Genomic DNA, 16,634 nt, shown 5'->3' on the forward strand with positions numbered 1-16,634 from the left:
TGCATAGCTATGAAATAAATGCACATTCTTACCATCTTATTACGGTGCATCTCTCGCCATCCAGTACTACCATTATATTGGCCATCGTCTGATAGCAATATCGGCCTTTTTACCCTGTGCTACTGCAGAAGCTCCTGGAACCAGCTGCGCTTCTAGTCCGTCCACGTCACAGTGTATAATATAGGATTTCTTCACAATTATCCAGTGGTCAAGAGGCGTATTCTAAGGGATCCAAATACGCAAATCATGGCGGTAAACTCATATTGCAGGCCCTTTATGTATCTAGCTAATGGGGATTCACCAAGGATATCTATGTATGGGTAGGCAGCCTGTTCCTTCGAAGTATACTCAAGTCTGTGAAATAGATGATTTGTCAGAAATTTCTGAATTGTCGAAGTACTGTAATTTTTCAAGGGCACGAAATGCATAAGATGGTTATTGCGTGATGATTGGGGAATCACTCCAGGCTCTCTTTGAAAGCCAACAAACATGACCAACAGGCACGTAGTCCCACATGGGCCACGTGACCAGTGGGGCAGTCGCGAAGGATTCCCCTAACGAAAGCTTGGCTTCTCCCTAAGTACATGCACACACTGGAGTCCGTGACACCGAAACTTTAGTCATTTCCAAGCCTCAAACCCTGGAAATACGGGACCAGGTTTCACTTCCTATAGGGGTATGCAGCACGGAAACCTTGGAAACCCTGGAAATCCTGGAAACCCATCCATGTGGCCCCACTGGTAGAGCGTAAGGCAGCCATAAGCTGGAATCTTGATTCAGACCCTGGAAGCAGCCACCAAATTAGTCCGGTAGCATCGGATGGGCCCCGGAACGCCTGAATGTAAAAGAAAATAGGGGAAGTCAACAAGAAAAAACGGCGGACCCGTACGGTCAGCTGGTAACACGAGCGAGACCAACAGGACAGGCACAAGATGACTGTGTGCCTGAGCAACTACGGGAGTTGAGTTTGATGATTGGCTGACTGGGGCACGCGACTCTATGCAAAATTGGGGGCTTTCAACCGACGCCACTAGTAAATTCTACCGTGATGTTCTATTTGTGATGTATTGGACTTTGACAATACTCGGGCTGTTTCTATTCTCAGCCTCCATGTAAGCCTGAAGACCCTTCCTTTTACCCTTTAGTTCCCCAATCCTTTTCTTTTGTCCAAATAGACCTCTACATGCCTAGATTGTCCTCAAGCCTGACACAATGAAACTCGCTCGCCAGAGCTGCCACAGTCTGGCTCGCGTCCTTCTCTCCCCCAGTCTTTGGTTCGACGTCTTCTGGCCCAAGACTCGCCAATATTGGTTCTCGCTTTTGTTCATTGGCGTGTTAAGTGCCAAAGTGCTTCATATTTACTCTCATCTCAACTCCCTAACCGTCGCTCGCTTCGTGCTGTGGGGCCCTACGTTCTTTTTGCAAGACATTATCTGCATCCTCATTGCATACACCGTGTGCCAAGAATTTCAAAGGAAATGGGTTCGTGGTGTGCTAGCTTTGGTAGGGATTTGGTCGAGGTGCGCATAGTCGATCCTATCGGGTTCATTGAGCTAATTACTGTGTTTTACTCTAGTTTGGTGATCTCCGTACTAGCCGCCGCAAACATATCCTTCTACACCAAAACCGGCGCCGAGATTCATTGGCGACAGGCGCATTCCTTCCACCGTGATGCCGCTTCGATCAAGACGTTGTTGACTGGACTGACTGGTATCTTCATTGGCGAGATTTTGTTTGGTCTGATTGCGTGGGCATCCACCCCGTTCCTATACAACCTCACCGGCAAAGGGATTTCGATTTTGTGGTGGGCAATTTCTCTAATTTTCAGATGCTGGAAAACAGATCTCTCAGAAAACTACGAGCCGTTGGATGATGAGGACTGGGAGAAGGATGGCGATAATGATCCCGAGTCACAAACAATGTCACGGTTGCACACATCCAAGGAAAATATCCAGACCAAACGATCTGTTCTGCCTCGAGTGCTTCTCATCTCAGCTGCTATCTATATAATTGTCCTTCGAGCATTTCGCCCGTTCGACGATGCATACGGCTTTCTTTCACAAACTGTGATAATCACTCCATTGGAAAAGTCCCCAGGCGCAGATTCAACTTCGGTAGTTATTCCAGATTTACCGGGCGATTACGGCTGGCTGTACAACCACACAGCCCTAGGCGAAGCTCCAAAGTTCGATTGGCTTCCCCTTGAGGAAGTGGCAGGCTTCCGAGACTGGTACAAAGGTGCCAATGGCACGCAACGGCAACACTACGACCCGGCTTTAGACCCTTTGCACATTTCCAATCTTGATCGTGACATCCTGGAGTCACTGCGTGATACTCTCAGTGGCGGCAATGTTAGCATCAAGCATGTCCTTCTTATCAAACTGGAAAGCACCCGTGCCGACGTTTTTCCTGTGCGCAAAGAATCATATCTCGGTAATTTAATTCGAGAGGCGCAATCCGACAAAAAGATCCCAGATGAAGTTGTCAAGCGATTGGCCAATTTGACGCGCAATGCAGAGAGATTTACTAGAGTCCGATCCGGGTTTGACAACGACAACGAAGTATTTCAGCCTTATGGTGGTATCTTTGCGACCAATGCCTACACAGGCGATACTTTTACTCTCAAAAGCATCCTTGCGAGCGTTTGCGGCATTGCACCGTTGGTTGTTGACTTCAATCGAGAATTTCTACACCACATTTATGAGCCCTGTATGCCGCATATTTTAAATGCCTTGAACCTGATGCCAAACATTACCAAGGATGTGAAACAAGATGACTACAAGACCTGGCCCTGGCACTCTTTGTTTATGCAAAGTATCACCGATAATTACGACAACCAGAATTATCTTATTCCAGCACTTGGATTTGATAAGAAAATCATTGACGACACGATCACCGAGGACTCGAAGAATAAGAAGGGACCAGCTCCCCAGAAGTTCAACTTCTGGGGATACCCAGAACATGAACTCCGTGATTACCTTTCGCATGCCGTCCTGGATGCAGAAACAAATCAGAAGCGACTTTTCCTCACTCATCTGACAGGTCAAACCCATTATCCCTGGGACATGCCTGTGGGTGAAAAGTATGAAAAATTCATGCCAACCAGCATTTTCAATCATAATGACAGAATCGCGCGCTACTTAAACACCCTTGGAGTTGCAGATAGGTGGCTTGGGGAGATCCTTGAAGTTTTGACAGAGACGGAGGTAATTAATGAGTCCTTGATAGTCATGGTCGGTGATCAGTAAGTTTCTCTAATCCAGACTGCCATCGAGTACCTCACTAATTTGAGTAGCGGCCTATCCATTATTGAAGACGGCGGAGCCACTCCTTACGACAATCCCCATGTATCCAACTTCCATGTTCCTCTCGTCTTCTCGCACCCACAGCTACCGCCGATTAACGTCGATGGCCGAGTCACATCAATGCAAATCCTCCCTACTATTCTCGATCTGTTAGTCGAATCTGGCTCCGTGGATGAAGCCGCAACGCGTGCTATCAAAGAACTCCTCCCTCTCTATGAAGGCCAGTCCATTATCCGAGATCTCGTTACGGAAAAAGACGGGCGACAGGACTGGCAATTCTCCGTGATGAACACCGGTGGAACTTGGCTTGCCCTGCGATCTGCGTCGAAGCCATACCGGTTAGTCATTCCTCTTGTTCAAGACGTGGAGTGGAGATTCACGGATGTCGATATTGATCCGCATGAGCTCCATACTCTGCAGTCTTTTTCTTTGATTCCTTTGCTGGAGGATGTTGCAGGGGTTCACGGCGAAGTGGCTGTGGAGTGGATCAAGGAAGCTGCACATGTTGCTCAGTGGTGGGTTTCGGAGAATTGGCGTCGGTATGAATATGTGCCGGAAAACTAGGAGGCATTCCTAATGAGGCACGCGTTCGACCTGGGAATCATATCTCGGGTCATCGCTTGATATAACATTTCTGCTGGAGTTTTGCATTGTTCGGAGTTGGGCACATGGGAAAATTCGCTAGTGGCTACGAATGTCCAATTGTACAGTATGTTTCATTTTCAACTCAAAGACCAAGCATGTTTGGTCATTTTCAAACAAACCCCATCGATAATCATCGAATAAGCTGGCACTATATATGTATTACATACGCAAAGTATTCGAAATCCGTAAATCCATGATTATGAACAATGTATCTAACTGAAAACAATCCTACTGCTTAAAACAAACAATCTCCGCACTAGGGATAGAAATAAAAGCATCGACATCCTCACCCCAAGCCTTCCAACACTTCGAAATTCTCTCCAAATCCTCAACAGTAGCCAAGCCCCCCTCAAGCGCCGTAGTAGCAAAAGAAGACTTCAAAGCCCTCTCCTGCCAAGTCTCACTCCACCAAGCAACCTCACTCTTCTCCCCATAACACCAAGAAGAAACACTATGTTTCATATTCTCAAACCCAGCCTGTCTAGCCCAAGAATGCAAGAACCGTCCCGCATTAGGCTCACCCCCATTCCGCCTCGCAACCCGATCATAAAGATCCTGCCAGTCTCTCAAACCCTTAATCTCAGGGAACCACATAAAGACAGAATAATCCGCTTCTCTAGCAGCGACAATTCCGCCTTTCTTTGTCACGCGCTTCATCTCCTTGAGCATACCTATGGGATCAGCAACATGTTGCAGAACCTGGTGGCAGAATACGACATCGAAACTTTCGTCTGCATAGGTCAGACCGTTGCCATCGCCGACCACAAAGGAAATGTTCTTCACGCCGCGTGAGTTGGCAAGGGCTTGTGCGCCAGAGAGGACGTCGCCTACACGCTCGAGGCCTGTTACGTGCCCTTGTGGGACACATTCTGCTAGGTCGACTGTGATTGTGCCGGGCCCACAACCGATGTCGAGAATTTTCATATCCGGCTTAAGGTGTGGGAGTAGAAAGCTCGCGGAGTTAAGGGCTGTCCGTGTGCTGTGAGAGCGGAGGACTGAGGCGTGGTGGCCGTGGGTGTAGACGGCTGCTTCTGTTTTGGCTGCCATTGTTATGGATTTGATTTGTTTTATTTCGGGAGATTGGGAGGTTTTTGAGAGAAGTCCTTGATTCTCTTTTGTCTGTTCTATGATATTGAAGTGCGTATTGCTGGTTTATATGTGTTCGTCGAGCTCCTGGCGGGTTGTAGTTGATGACCGATATCGGCGGCCAGTGCGGCACGTCAGGTATGTCAGCGGACTGGCGTATGGTTCATATCAGATAGGAGTGTTTTAATTGGCTACGTGAGTTGTGGAGGAATCCCAGTCTGATCGAATGATTGTCATGAATAATTCAGTGTTTCCAAAATCTGTGAAGTTTGGAAGTCTGCTCGAATCTGGTCTTGGGAGCACGGATATTCGTAGCAAATCCAAAGTGGAACAATTCAGATATCCAACTGAGATATTCCGAGAATTGAAATGACACAGTTATGGTTTTTTGAGAAAGGATAGACACGATATTTACATTTCGGAATACAAATCACAGTGAACATGAACGCAATACATCTAGGCATCCGACCACGCGATATACTTCGATACCCCGACATCGGGGTGCGTACCTCAAGCCTGTTGGTCCCACTTCTACCACTTTCATAGTCCCAACAGTAGTTTCTTAACTCTGGGCCCATCAATGAAAGCGAATTCGGGGTGCTATGATCTCTCTGCCTTTTGACTGATACCCAGGCTTTGAGATCAATAACATTTAGATATCTCCAGAGCTACCTGTCCACGTGCATAGTGCTCAGCAAGCCGGGCCTCTATCATGAGCGTATGTAGTGTACTGTGCCAGAAATATTGACACCGTAGGATGGATTACTCTTCTACCATATAGATGGCAGTCCACCCTCCGCAAGTCGAGACTGTCTTTCTCGACTAAACTGAAAACATTCCGGCAGCCCAGTCGTGGACCAGTCATGACCTAAAGCAAGTTTTGCCACACCAGGGGCGCTAGTGAATATGCGTGCCATTCCTAAATAATAGTTTTATTAGCTTTCGCCTGCCGCGGGCTCAATAGGTCCTCTTACCATGGCCATTAAACCCAGCACAAATATACTGTCCAGGAAGTGATTCAATAGCACCAACAAACGGAACGGAATCAGGTGTCATGGCAATAATTCCAGTCCACGAATGATCCAACCCTTCACCATGTACAGCACCTTGCGATGCATAATCAGGAAATATCTTCGTGAAGCTATTCAGCGCGTCATCAGCAATCTCTTGATTGTAATGCGTATCATCAGTGCTGAAACGACTAGCCAATGTTTCAGGACTTAAGGTGGGATTTGATCTTGAGACTCCAAGAATGAGTGTACCGTCTACTCTGCGTTGAATCAAAGAATAGAAATGGTAGAGACTATAGCGGAGCGAAAATGTCTTCTGGAGAACGTTCTCAGCTCCAAATGCCGGGTTTGGAACCAAAGAATGGGCCTGAGCACGGTTTGGTCGCACATATGCTTCTAATTGAGGGAGCAAGAGGGCCGCATGGGCATTTGTGCAGTGTATGATCTTTTCAGTGGTTATGGTGCCTTGAGGGGTGTGTACATCCCACTGTTCCGGCTCAGATTCGCTTTCCTTTATGGCCGTAGCGGGACAAAATGTGAATATCTGCACACCCTTTCCGATCATTGACTGTAAGATAAACTGAACCAATTTGGCTGGATGACTGGATCCTGCCGGCCACTCATACGCTGCAACTGCCCCAAGGACCCTGGTCTTCTCTCGGGCTTCCTCGCCTTCGAAATACTTGATATGGGACGTCTCACCCCCGGCTTGCTTATAGGCTTCAAGACTTTCTGCCTCGTATTTGGCAAACTCAGGCGTCATGCAAACATCAAAAGTAGATGTCAAGTTGAAATCACATTGCACGTTATGCTTTTTCACAAACTCGTCCACTTTTTCTAGAACAATTCGCTCGTTGGCGATAATCTTCAATGCCTGTTCTGGCCCATGGACCTTTGAGTAGGCACTGAACCCACGAAATGCATCTACCAACCTATTAGTCCACGTCCTTTCTGCTTTTGTTGGAAAACATACCGGGGCGGACATGACCGGCATTCCTGGAGGTTGCGCCGCTGGCCGCTTCGCGCGCTTCCAAAATGATGACATCCTCGCCCTTCACTCCTCCTTCTAGGAGCTCAAAGGTTGTGAGAGCGCCAGAAAGACCTGATCCGATAATTACGTATTTCGCTCGTGTAGGGACTCTGGTGTTTTGATTCGCGAATAAATGTGGGAAGGCCCGAGTGGTGCGTTGCCAATAACTCAAGCAAGGGGTCGGTCGAGGCAAACTATTGCTTGAATTTTCGTCTGCCATCGCTGCAAATTGTACTGCCCAATGAGCTGGATTTTATGAAACTGCGAGAAGGGACATATCAGAGTGTCAGTTAAGGTATCAGTCATCGGGCAAGATAGTCGTGCGGGGAAGATATCGCCTTATCGCGGATTTCCCCAAAACTTATCAACGCAAGTGATCGACACTTGGCATATGCTACCCTATCGCATCGACCTGCCCATAGTCTTATGTGAGCTTTGATACATCTTGAGCCGGTATCGCTCCCGACGTCCGAGGTTACGCCGTGGAATACGACTGCACGAGCTCTTATCACACGCACTCCCCCTCAGATCTGCAGGTCCTTTGTGGCGCTTGGAGAACTCTCTTATCTTGACTCCCTCTGCAGTTCTTAACAGCGCGCCAGGTGCGCGAATCTTGACGTTTGATTCTCTCCTCTCCTCAAAGTTATTATGGGAACCTGGAGGATCTTTCGTCACGTTCCGTCTGAAAACCCGGAAGGGAGTAATGAGCGCTCACCTGAGGAGAAGGCTCTCGTGAGACGCCTGGATACGTTTCTTTTGACGTTCGGGTGTCTATCTCAAGGTACCAAAGACAGTACGACTCATCAAACGGGAAGCTAATAATGTCCAGTTATCAAATATCTCGATCAGCAAAATATTAACAATGCCTACGTCTCCGGCATGATGGAAGATTTGCATCTCTATGGAAACGAGTTAAATCTGTAAGCTACATCGAGTTCCACTTTATTGACTCAGGACTGATGATTATAAGATTCACGACATACTTCAATGCAGCTTATTGCGTCATGCTCATTCCGTCCCAGATCATATTGACCTATGTTCGACCAAGCTTCTGGCTACCCGGATTAGAAATTCTCTGGGGTCTATTCACCGGTCTTATTGCCATGGCTACAAGCGCCAAGCAGATATATGTACTTCGAGTCTTCCTTGGCCTTTGCGAGAGCAGTGCCTGGCCAGGCATGATGACCTTGCTCAGTGCGTTTACTATCTACTTCCATTCTACTCACTGAGGTCGTTGATAAAGCTAACAATATCACAGTGTACTGGTATACGCCAACGGAGCTAGCCAAGCGCATGGGCTTCTACCACTCCTGCCAAGCAGTTGGACAAATGATGTCAGGCGCTTTACAGGCAGCAATTTCAGACACTCTAGACGGCCACGGTGGACTGGCCGGTTGGCGCTGGCTGTTTGTAATAAACTCTATAATAACAGTCATATGGGGCTTTGCCGGGTTCTTCATGATCCCAGACCTTCCCAACAAGCCAAACCCCCGAGCATTCTGGTTCAAGAAAGTTCACGCAGAGCTATCAATGGAACGATTAGCTCGACACGGTCGTGCCGAGCCTAAGAAAATGAGCTGGGCGGGTGCCAAGCGTGCCTTTTCAGGTTGGGTGATTTACTTCATTGCCGTGCTCTATATCGCGACGGTCCTGGGAACCTATGGATATGTGTATTTCTCACTCTTCCTGAAATCACTCAAGAATCCAGATGGCAGCGCAAGATGGACTGTCACTGAAGTAAACGCCATCCCGATTGGAGGGTCAGCCATCAACGTGGTTTTCGTTTGGATCTGGGCTCTGCTTTCGGATTTCCTGCGAACGCGTTGGACTTTGATTGTTGCGCAAGGCGTTATTGGGATTATCCCGTGCATAATCATGAGTATCTGGACTTCCCATCCCGATGCCGTTCCTCTGTCGGGTGCTTACGCATCCTATTTCATTTCCTACATTTGTCTCGGGACGGCACCGCTTATCTTTGCCTGGCTTTCGGATCTTATTCCACAGGATCCTGAGGCCCGTACGCTGATCGTCGGCGTCTCGGTTGCGGGATACTATGCTATCTCGGCTTGGTCTCAGGTCCTAGTTTGGCCTGCCTCACAGGCACCGTATTATAAGTATGGATGGCAGTCAGCTCTTGCATTGCTGGTGCTTGTGATTCTGATGACATGTTTACTTCGCATCATTGATGTAAGATATCTTCTGCCAAAGCGCGCGGCATTTTTCGATACCCTTGAAGGTCAGGTGGTTGTTCATGATAGCGTTTCAGGACCGTCGACTGGTGACCGTGAACAAGCACAGCTGTCAGTAACCGATAGGAAAACAGCAAAGACTATAACTTTGGCTGAATCTTAGGCTCAAACATTCGTTATAACACCCAGCATTCAGATAATTAATGGCAGCTTCGAATGAATAATATGATTAGGAGGGTAAAATATCTTCCATTCAAATGGTAAAGCGCTATCGCAATAATCCCAAGGCTTTTAACTCCAGAAATGCGAACATGCAAATGCTGGACACCCAATACCATGACCGGATCCAGCTCAGGTGAGTCTAATAAATAGTCAAAACTCCATGCACGCTATAAAATATTCAGACAAAATCAACACCTTCACACAAACAATATGCAAGACGAAAATTTCACGCCTTGTCGGTAATCGCCTTTTTTCGAAGAACACCCAGTTCCTCGAGCCTAACCCACGCTTGATTCATATCCGATGAGTCGTCCCCAAGGACTGGACGAAGATCCAGCCCGTCCAATGTTTGAAGGGAGCCGCTAGTTCCGGCATAAAGTAAAAGTTCCAGGACCCGCCGGCGCAATCGAGTGGCACGGTCTAGGCGCTGGAGATATTTTTCGTCTGCCTGAGGATCCGCCAGAGGAAGAGTCAGAGGATCGTTGATCTCGCTATCACGATCAGACTTGGCGCTGTCATCCCAGGTGACGGGCTGTGCGACTTGGTCATTGGGATCAACGTCAGCCAAAGCATCAGAAAGATCTCGTCGGTTTTCTTGCAAATGAGCGACTGCCTTTTCTTGGTCCTTCAATTTCTTGCGCTCGGCATTGCTTCCATTGCCAGTCAGAGCTGGAGGGTAGAATCCGACTGTCAGGGGGTTGCCACGAATATCAAGCTTGCGAAGGGAGCACGGATTGCCCCTTCCTGTTCTTCCAAGTCGGCTGAGGATCTGACAGATGCGCCGCATTCTCGAAAGTCGGTTTCCAACCATGGTTAACCTCGCAAGGCAGTGCATACCCACCAAAGGTTCCAATTCGGTCAAAGAGTTGAAGTTCATATTCAACACTTTGAGGTTCGGGAAGCTAGAGGCGAATGCGCCTGGGAGAGCAGGCAAAGTGCACGCGGCAATGTCGAGAAGCTGTAGTCGAAGTAAAGGAGACGAAGGAGAGAGGCATCGAGAGGCAAGCTTGTTTGACGACAGAAAAACTTTACGGATGTCCTTTGCGGATCCGAGGTCGAGGTCCAAAGTAATACCAGACGTAGTATCTCCCATTTGGGTCTGTTCTCGCACAGAGAGAACTTCTAGATTATGGCAGTGTTCCAGCCCGGTAATGGTCGACAAACCGTTATGATCAGCATATAAGAGGCTCAAAGAAGAAAAGTTCTTCAGCTCCAAGGCACTCAGACGATTGGCGGAGAGTTTCAGCGCTCGCAGGCTGATGAGGGATGTTGACGCCTCGAATTGAGTGATTTGATTGGCGCTAACATCAAGAGTGGCCAGTGATGGGAGCCACTCGATGTTGCGGACAGATGTCAAGCAATTGTGACTTAGATCAAGGTCGCGAAGTCGAGTTCTGGTAGTGTTAGCACCCACCCATACAGAATGCAGGTAAAGTAACTCACAGTTCTGTGCTTTCGAAGTCCACGGTTGTCAACGAATTATTGCTCAATTTCAGGCTCAGCAGGCCATTTAAGTCAAGAATGCCATCGATGTTCCGGATTTGATTGTCATTCGCCTTTAATTCCCGAAGGTGAATCAGACCAGAGAAACCATCGAGGGTCTCAATATCATTTCCAGAAATATCCAGGTATTGCAAATTAGTCAGGTGGCCCCATGGTGTGAGATTGGACAGGGAGTTCCTGGGAATCTTGAGAGTTCGAAGACTGGTTGGAACACCACTCAACTGCCCAATATCATTGTCGGAGACATCGAGGTCCTCAAGTCGAGGGCAGAAATCACTCAGCTTGTGCAAGGTAATCAGCCCCTTTTGACGCAGTACCAAGCGGCGTACGTCTTCCCAGTATGGTTCATATGGCTGCACATCGGTGATGTGCTTGATCAATTGCTCTGTGGCAAGGGCAAACTGACCATGAACCTGTCTCAGTGATGTCGGATGCGTGCGGTTTGCCACATAGCTCATTTCTAGGTTCAGGGGGTGATCTGGTTGATTGACTGAGAAATCAGGCAGCGGACTCATATGGAAGCTGTAACTTGTTTCATGGTCACCTGAGTGAATGGGAACCAAGGATTTTCCAATGGCATCACCACTTGGAGTCTGTTGCACACCCAGTGAATCGTTTCTGTGAACAAGGCTGAGATCTTCAGCTCCCTCTTCATTCCGTTCATCAATTCTCGACACGGGACGCCGAATGAATGGCTGCCCGGCTACGGAGGTTTCACGACGGGGAGGTGGAAGAGCAGACCGTGGGTTCTCGTTATGCTTCCCTTCGTCAATGTGTGCTGACTGATGTGATTCAGTGTCGGGGTTGGAAGCCTCGTCGTCGTCCGTGTATGCGACCTGAGAAACGACAGGTGAAGAAAATGAGATTGTTGCAACCCGAGTCTGCTTGTTTTGCGCCTGGGGATCTATGTCATCGGGCCTTTTGGCATTCTGGCTCGCGGAGTCATTTCTCGCCTGACTTTCGTCTGTGCCCCATGATGTTGCTCGGGTTCCGGAATTTGGAACACTTGATGTAAACCGAGTGGCTCTGGACTGAACAGAGCTTGCATTCACTGAGGGATCTCCGTCTCTTGTGTGTGGTCTAACATCGCCCTTCTTTGGTGAAGTACCTCCAGCGCGAGCGTGGGAGTCTAGGTTTTGATTCGCTGACAACCGCTTAGACGGAGAATCAAGGCCGTGAACTCGCATCATTTCCTGCAACTCATCCACACTTAAGTCAGGGATGTCCTGGAACGGATCGTTGTTTTCGTTTTCATCATCATGAGACACTTGTAGAGCTGGTTGTTCTGCAACGTTCTTGATCCATAAATTTTTGGACTTGTCGTAAGTAAAACCGTTGACTTGCTCTGGGATAAGATGAGCGACCAGATCGGATGATAATACTCCTTTCGCCTGGGAGTTTTGCGAGGATCCTGTGTGTACGGAGTGAACACTGAAGCCAGACATTTGGGTATTAATTGTCATCAAGTCTTGTGCGATGGTGTCCGCGACATCATCATAAGTGCTGCTTGTCTTGCGTTTCCTTCCGGAAACCACCCTTCGGGAGCCATCGGGCTTGAGCTCTGCTTCATGATTGAATGACATGACCGATCCAGTGGTCCCAAAATCACCATCATCTTTCTCTTGATATTGTTTCAAGTAGTTCAGAACTTGAGCATTCAACTCTTTTGGCTCTCGAATTTTGCGGAAATCTGTATTCGTGCCATCACGGCTTGGGGGGCGAGAAAATGCTTCCCGAGTAGATTCGTCATCGTAGCTGACCTCTCCATCTTCACTATCCCCATCGGACTCCTGAACGCTCGTTAACCCCGGTACTGGGCGGCCTTTAGCTCGGATCAGATCCATGATTTTCGTCGCTTCGTTCAAGTAGTCTTGGGTTGTGATAGACCCTTTGCGCGATGTGTCACTTGCCCCAGTAATCTTGACTAGTGGTATGTCACCTTCAATGGAGAACGAGTCCGAGTAGTCAAGGTTATCAAAATTTGATTCCGAGTACTCTCTGCTCGGTAACACCTTCGATCCGTGCATAGACCGGATCTGACTAGGAGTCGGGGTCCTAGGTCGTTGCATGGACTGAGAGAGGCCGGGAGGAGCGAGGTAATCCCCATTCTCGAGCTGCACGCCCTGTTGCATCAAGCTTCTCTGCAGCAAGGACATGCTTTCGCCAAATTTTGCTGGATCGCCATTGGAATGGGCTCGTTCCGGTTCGGCGCTGTCATCGCGCAAAATAGTTCGTCGGCGCTTTGGAATCGGGTCCATGGCCGCTGCTTTGGGAACTCTCTTGGTTTCAGACGGCGCGATGTTTTCTTTATTGGCGCGTGACGAAGCGGTTGCATCACGTAAATGATCAAAGTAGCTTTGGCGAGTCCAGGCGGATGGTTTCCGGGTAAAGCTGGAGCTTGCAGATCTGGCATATTGCAAAGAGCCCACCTGTGACCCCCGTTGAAGGTATTGTTGACGATTCGACGATATTCTTCGGGAGGAGGGGCGGGACTCAAAACCTGGTACATCGCCATAAGTGAAGTTAGGCTCGTACGGGCTCGTGTCTGAGAAGTCGAATTTATCCAGTTCCCCGTCCCCGAACCGAGACAGACGAGGGTTTACAACGTTTCGAGATGAGCCTCGCTCATTCCGTCGAGGAGATATCTCACTCAATGGCTCATGTCGAACATTGAGTAAGCTTCGATTTTCTCCCTTCCTTCGTGCCTCTTCTGATGGTGATGGCGGCTCGTCTCCCTCCGACCCCGAACCGTCCCCAAATGTTTCCTCAAATTGACTCATCCGCCGAAGAAGCCTGTTGTTTGTAAATGTATCATGCTCGCCAAACAGCTTCAATGGGCTTCCTGACGAGGGCATTGTGTCTTGTTTTGAAGTGTTATCATCGGATGTTGACGGTCGGACATGAGAGGAGGAGGGGCGAGGCAATGTAGGTGATCCGTTTGAAGAGCGATTGAAGAGGGGAGAACTGCGAGTTTTGGCGTTGGCGAGGGTCGTGGGGGACAAGTGCTGGGAAGGAAAGGGCGAGGGGGAGAATTGGTGGAAAGGACGGTGAACTTTGCGGCGACTGAAGTCCAATGTTCCCATTGACAAGTCCTGAGGCAAGGAGTGACTGGTTACATCCAATAAACTGTCCTCGTTTGGCGAACCCTCCGGCCGGGGTTCACTATGGTTATAAAATAGGAAACTGTCACTAGCTGGTGAGTCAGGGCGACTATTGTCAATAGACAAGCTCTCAAGCTTGCTCGTCACTTGTTTCAATGCCGACTTGATCACCTCTGTTGTGGCAGTCCCTTCTAGTGTATTGTTTCGCGTGAACGTAATCGGTGTGATTCCCTCATTGCGAAGGTCCTCTAGCCCACTAGCAGTCCGAGTTTCAGTGTATCCATGTGACAGGCCCGACTGATCTGCATGATTGCTCCCTGGTCGCTTATCGGCCCAGTGTGCCCGATGGTTCACCGTCCCAAATGGTGATTCTATGCCAGTACCCGAGTAGTCACCTTCACCGACGCGTTCACTATAATCCTCCTCCCCCTGTGCCTGTCTTGTAGAGCTTTCTCGGTGGGAGGTATTGTCGGTGAAGTCCCACAGCTGGTCGTCCTGTCGGGTAAAGGGGATGGAGTCTGGTTGGCCAGCTCCGGATCCTGGCGTCGGGGGCTTGAATACACTCTCAAGTCCAATCGGCGCAAACAGATCGCGTTGATCTCCCACCGGAATCTCCCCACGTACCAGTCGTTTCCGCCATTCGGGTGTAGCTTCCCCCTCGTCGCCCTTTTTGGGTTTGATCTGGACCGTGTCGCCCGCCTCGTAGTCTGATTGTTTGGAGACGTTGGATACCGACCGTAGCGGGGAGCGCGTATCCATGGTTGGCGCTTGCTTTTCAGCCGCACCCGGGGTTGGCTTCGCGCGGGCCTTGGACGTAGACTTTGGAGTGACTTTGGAGCTCCTGGGCGTCCTTGTTCTGGTCTTGGGCGGGATGGGCGATCGCAGTTTTGTAGGTGTTTTGGGAGTTCGCGGGGTCTTCGGTGTGGGAGGTTCTTTCCTATGGAAATGACATGGTCGGGTAACCTTTTTCTTGTCGTCGGCTGGGGATTGTTCCACAGATCGGCGTGCAGGTACCGGAATGCGACTAGGGGAGTTCTGCACACTATTGCGCCGCAAGGACAACAGGTTCTGTGACGGGTTCGATGGAGCGGGAGTGGTAGGAGTGGCAGGCACCGACGGCCAGTCGTCTGACAGGCTGTCTAGCCATGGTTGGTTGCTCATTGTTATGATTTGACGCAGGGCGCGTTCCGGCGGTTCGCGCTCCGATATAAACAGGAGAAGAACCAGGAATCATTTCCCCTCAGACATTGAATGTAAATCAACAACAAAATCAACTTTCAGCTCCGAGACGAACGGTTTGGGGATTTGCGGGTTGTTGGTCCAAGCAGTCAGCTCCACCCAAGCTCCTTGTTTATTTAGCGACACATGATACGCGCCACCCATTTATGTTTGTGATCCTTGTCTTCGAGTACACCCCTTATTGTTATTGATATCTAAACAAAAAATCACTCTAAATCCAACCGATCCCCCCACTAGCAGCCAATGGTCCGATCGAGGATCCAAGCAGAAGTGGTCTGATTGGTCCGAGTCTTATTGCAGCCCAATGTGTTGTTTTGGTCCCACTTGGAGCCCCGATTTCCTTGACCGATATTTCTGGGATCTCTGATTCCACACATATAGAAGAGCTCACTATGTATAATTCTAAGGTTACCTAGGGCTACGGCTATGTACGAAATCAAATTGGGTCTTGGCTGCGTATATGCATGCACACTCAACAGGTCCACGGTGGTTGGTTGGGCTGTGAAAATATATTTCAACAACAAAACTTGGGCATGCAAGCCCCGTCCTCGACCTCAAGTTCACGAGGTCAGAATACTATGCTTAAATTGTGTTCCATCAGCAAATCCCAAATTCTCTCAACGTCCTTTACCCTCAAATGATAGTTTTGTCGTTCGATACTTTGACAATTGAATTATCTGTCAACAAGAACGGCTCGTCGTGTCCCCAAACAAGCGGCCAAAGTGGAGCTGAGCCCTTTGCACTGACCACATTTGCGTTTCAGAATTCCCAACGTCATAGTCACATCTAAAAGGGCAGATGACGAGGAGTGGGTGAAAGGGTTAACCTAAAGGAATGGTTCGGGCAATGGCTCTACTAGGTAAGTTTGTACTCCACACTTCCAGGCAGAGTGCACTTTCATCGCCTTTTCCGACTGCTACTACTTTCGGATTTCACTATTTTCTATCTACTTTCTCTTTCTACCACACCGCTGTAAAAAGAGCTTGTCTCATCCAATATTCTCAAATACCATGGGGGAAAAAAGTTCGCTGGTCCTCCTGGTAAGCGTAAAAGCAAGCATTCATAGTTCTAGCGACACTAGTCCTATCCGGGAAGCCCTGGAGAGTATAAGTTCCGTTGCTGCTTCCACAGCAGTAATACTATAAGCTTTTGCATTCCGGGGTTCAATCTCTAACACCTATGACCCTTTGAGGATCGGGCTACCCGAGCAGGTCTAGTAACACTCCTAATATTCTCTGATACAAATATGTTCCTTCTGAATAACTCCATCCACGCATCCAACATCTTCTGAGAGTACGCTATTT

General features: G+C 48.8%; 5 protein-coding genes across 5 annotated transcripts; 2 read left to right on the plus strand and 3 right to left on the minus strand.

Moving 5' to 3' along the window:
- Window positions 1–1,212: 1,212 nt before the first annotated feature.
- Window positions 1,213–3,869, plus strand: N7484_004170 (uncharacterized protein; the record flags this gene model as incomplete). The annotated part of the gene is made up of 3 exons (XM_057114590.1): window positions 1,213–1,520; window positions 1,577–3,244; window positions 3,296–3,869. 3 exons carry the CDS (start codon window positions 1,213–1,215, stop codon window positions 3,867–3,869), a joined length of 2,550 nt encoding a protein of 849 aa, XP_056974730.1.
- Window positions 3,870–4,178: 309 nt separating this feature from the next.
- On the minus strand, window positions 4,179–4,997 carry N7484_004171 (class I SAM-dependent methyltransferase; the record flags this gene model as incomplete). The annotated part of the gene is made up of 1 exon (XM_057114591.1): window positions 4,179–4,997. The coding sequence occupies one exon, from the start codon at window positions 4,995–4,997 to the stop codon at window positions 4,179–4,181; it is 819 nt and encodes a 272-aa protein (XP_056974731.1).
- An 809-nt stretch (window positions 4,998–5,806) lies between these two features.
- N7484_004172 (NAD(P)/FAD-dependent oxidoreductase) lies at window positions 5,807–7,296 on the minus strand (the record flags this gene model as incomplete). The annotated part of the gene is made up of 3 exons (XM_057114592.1): window positions 5,807–5,955; window positions 6,011–6,970; window positions 7,020–7,296. The coding sequence occupies 3 exons, from the start codon at window positions 7,294–7,296 to the stop codon at window positions 5,807–5,809; spliced, it is 1,386 nt and encodes a 461-aa protein (XP_056974732.1).
- Window positions 7,297–7,721: 425 nt separating this feature from the next.
- On the plus strand, window positions 7,722–9,428 carry N7484_004173 (Major facilitator superfamily domain general substrate transporter; the record flags this gene model as incomplete). Its single annotated transcript, XM_057114593.1, has 4 exons — window positions 7,722–7,857; window positions 7,906–7,996; window positions 8,047–8,270; window positions 8,335–9,428. Coding segments are annotated over 4 exons (1,545 nt in total), but the record flags the coding sequence as incomplete, so codon positions are not given.
- A 285-nt stretch (window positions 9,429–9,713) lies between these two features.
- N7484_004174 (uncharacterized protein) lies at window positions 9,714–15,252 on the minus strand (the record flags this gene model as incomplete). The annotated part of the gene is made up of 2 exons (XM_057114594.1): window positions 9,714–10,881; window positions 10,931–15,252. 2 exons carry the CDS (start codon window positions 15,250–15,252, stop codon window positions 9,714–9,716), a joined length of 5,490 nt encoding a protein of 1,829 aa, XP_056974734.1.
- Window positions 15,253–16,634: the final 1,382 nt, after the last annotated feature.

This window comes from Penicillium longicatenatum (assembly GCF_028827895.1).
Source record: "Penicillium longicatenatum strain IBT 33135 chromosome Unknown contig_2_segment0_segment0, whole genome shotgun sequence".
NCBI lineage: Eukaryota > Fungi > Ascomycota > Eurotiomycetes > Eurotiales > Aspergillaceae > Penicillium > Penicillium longicatenatum.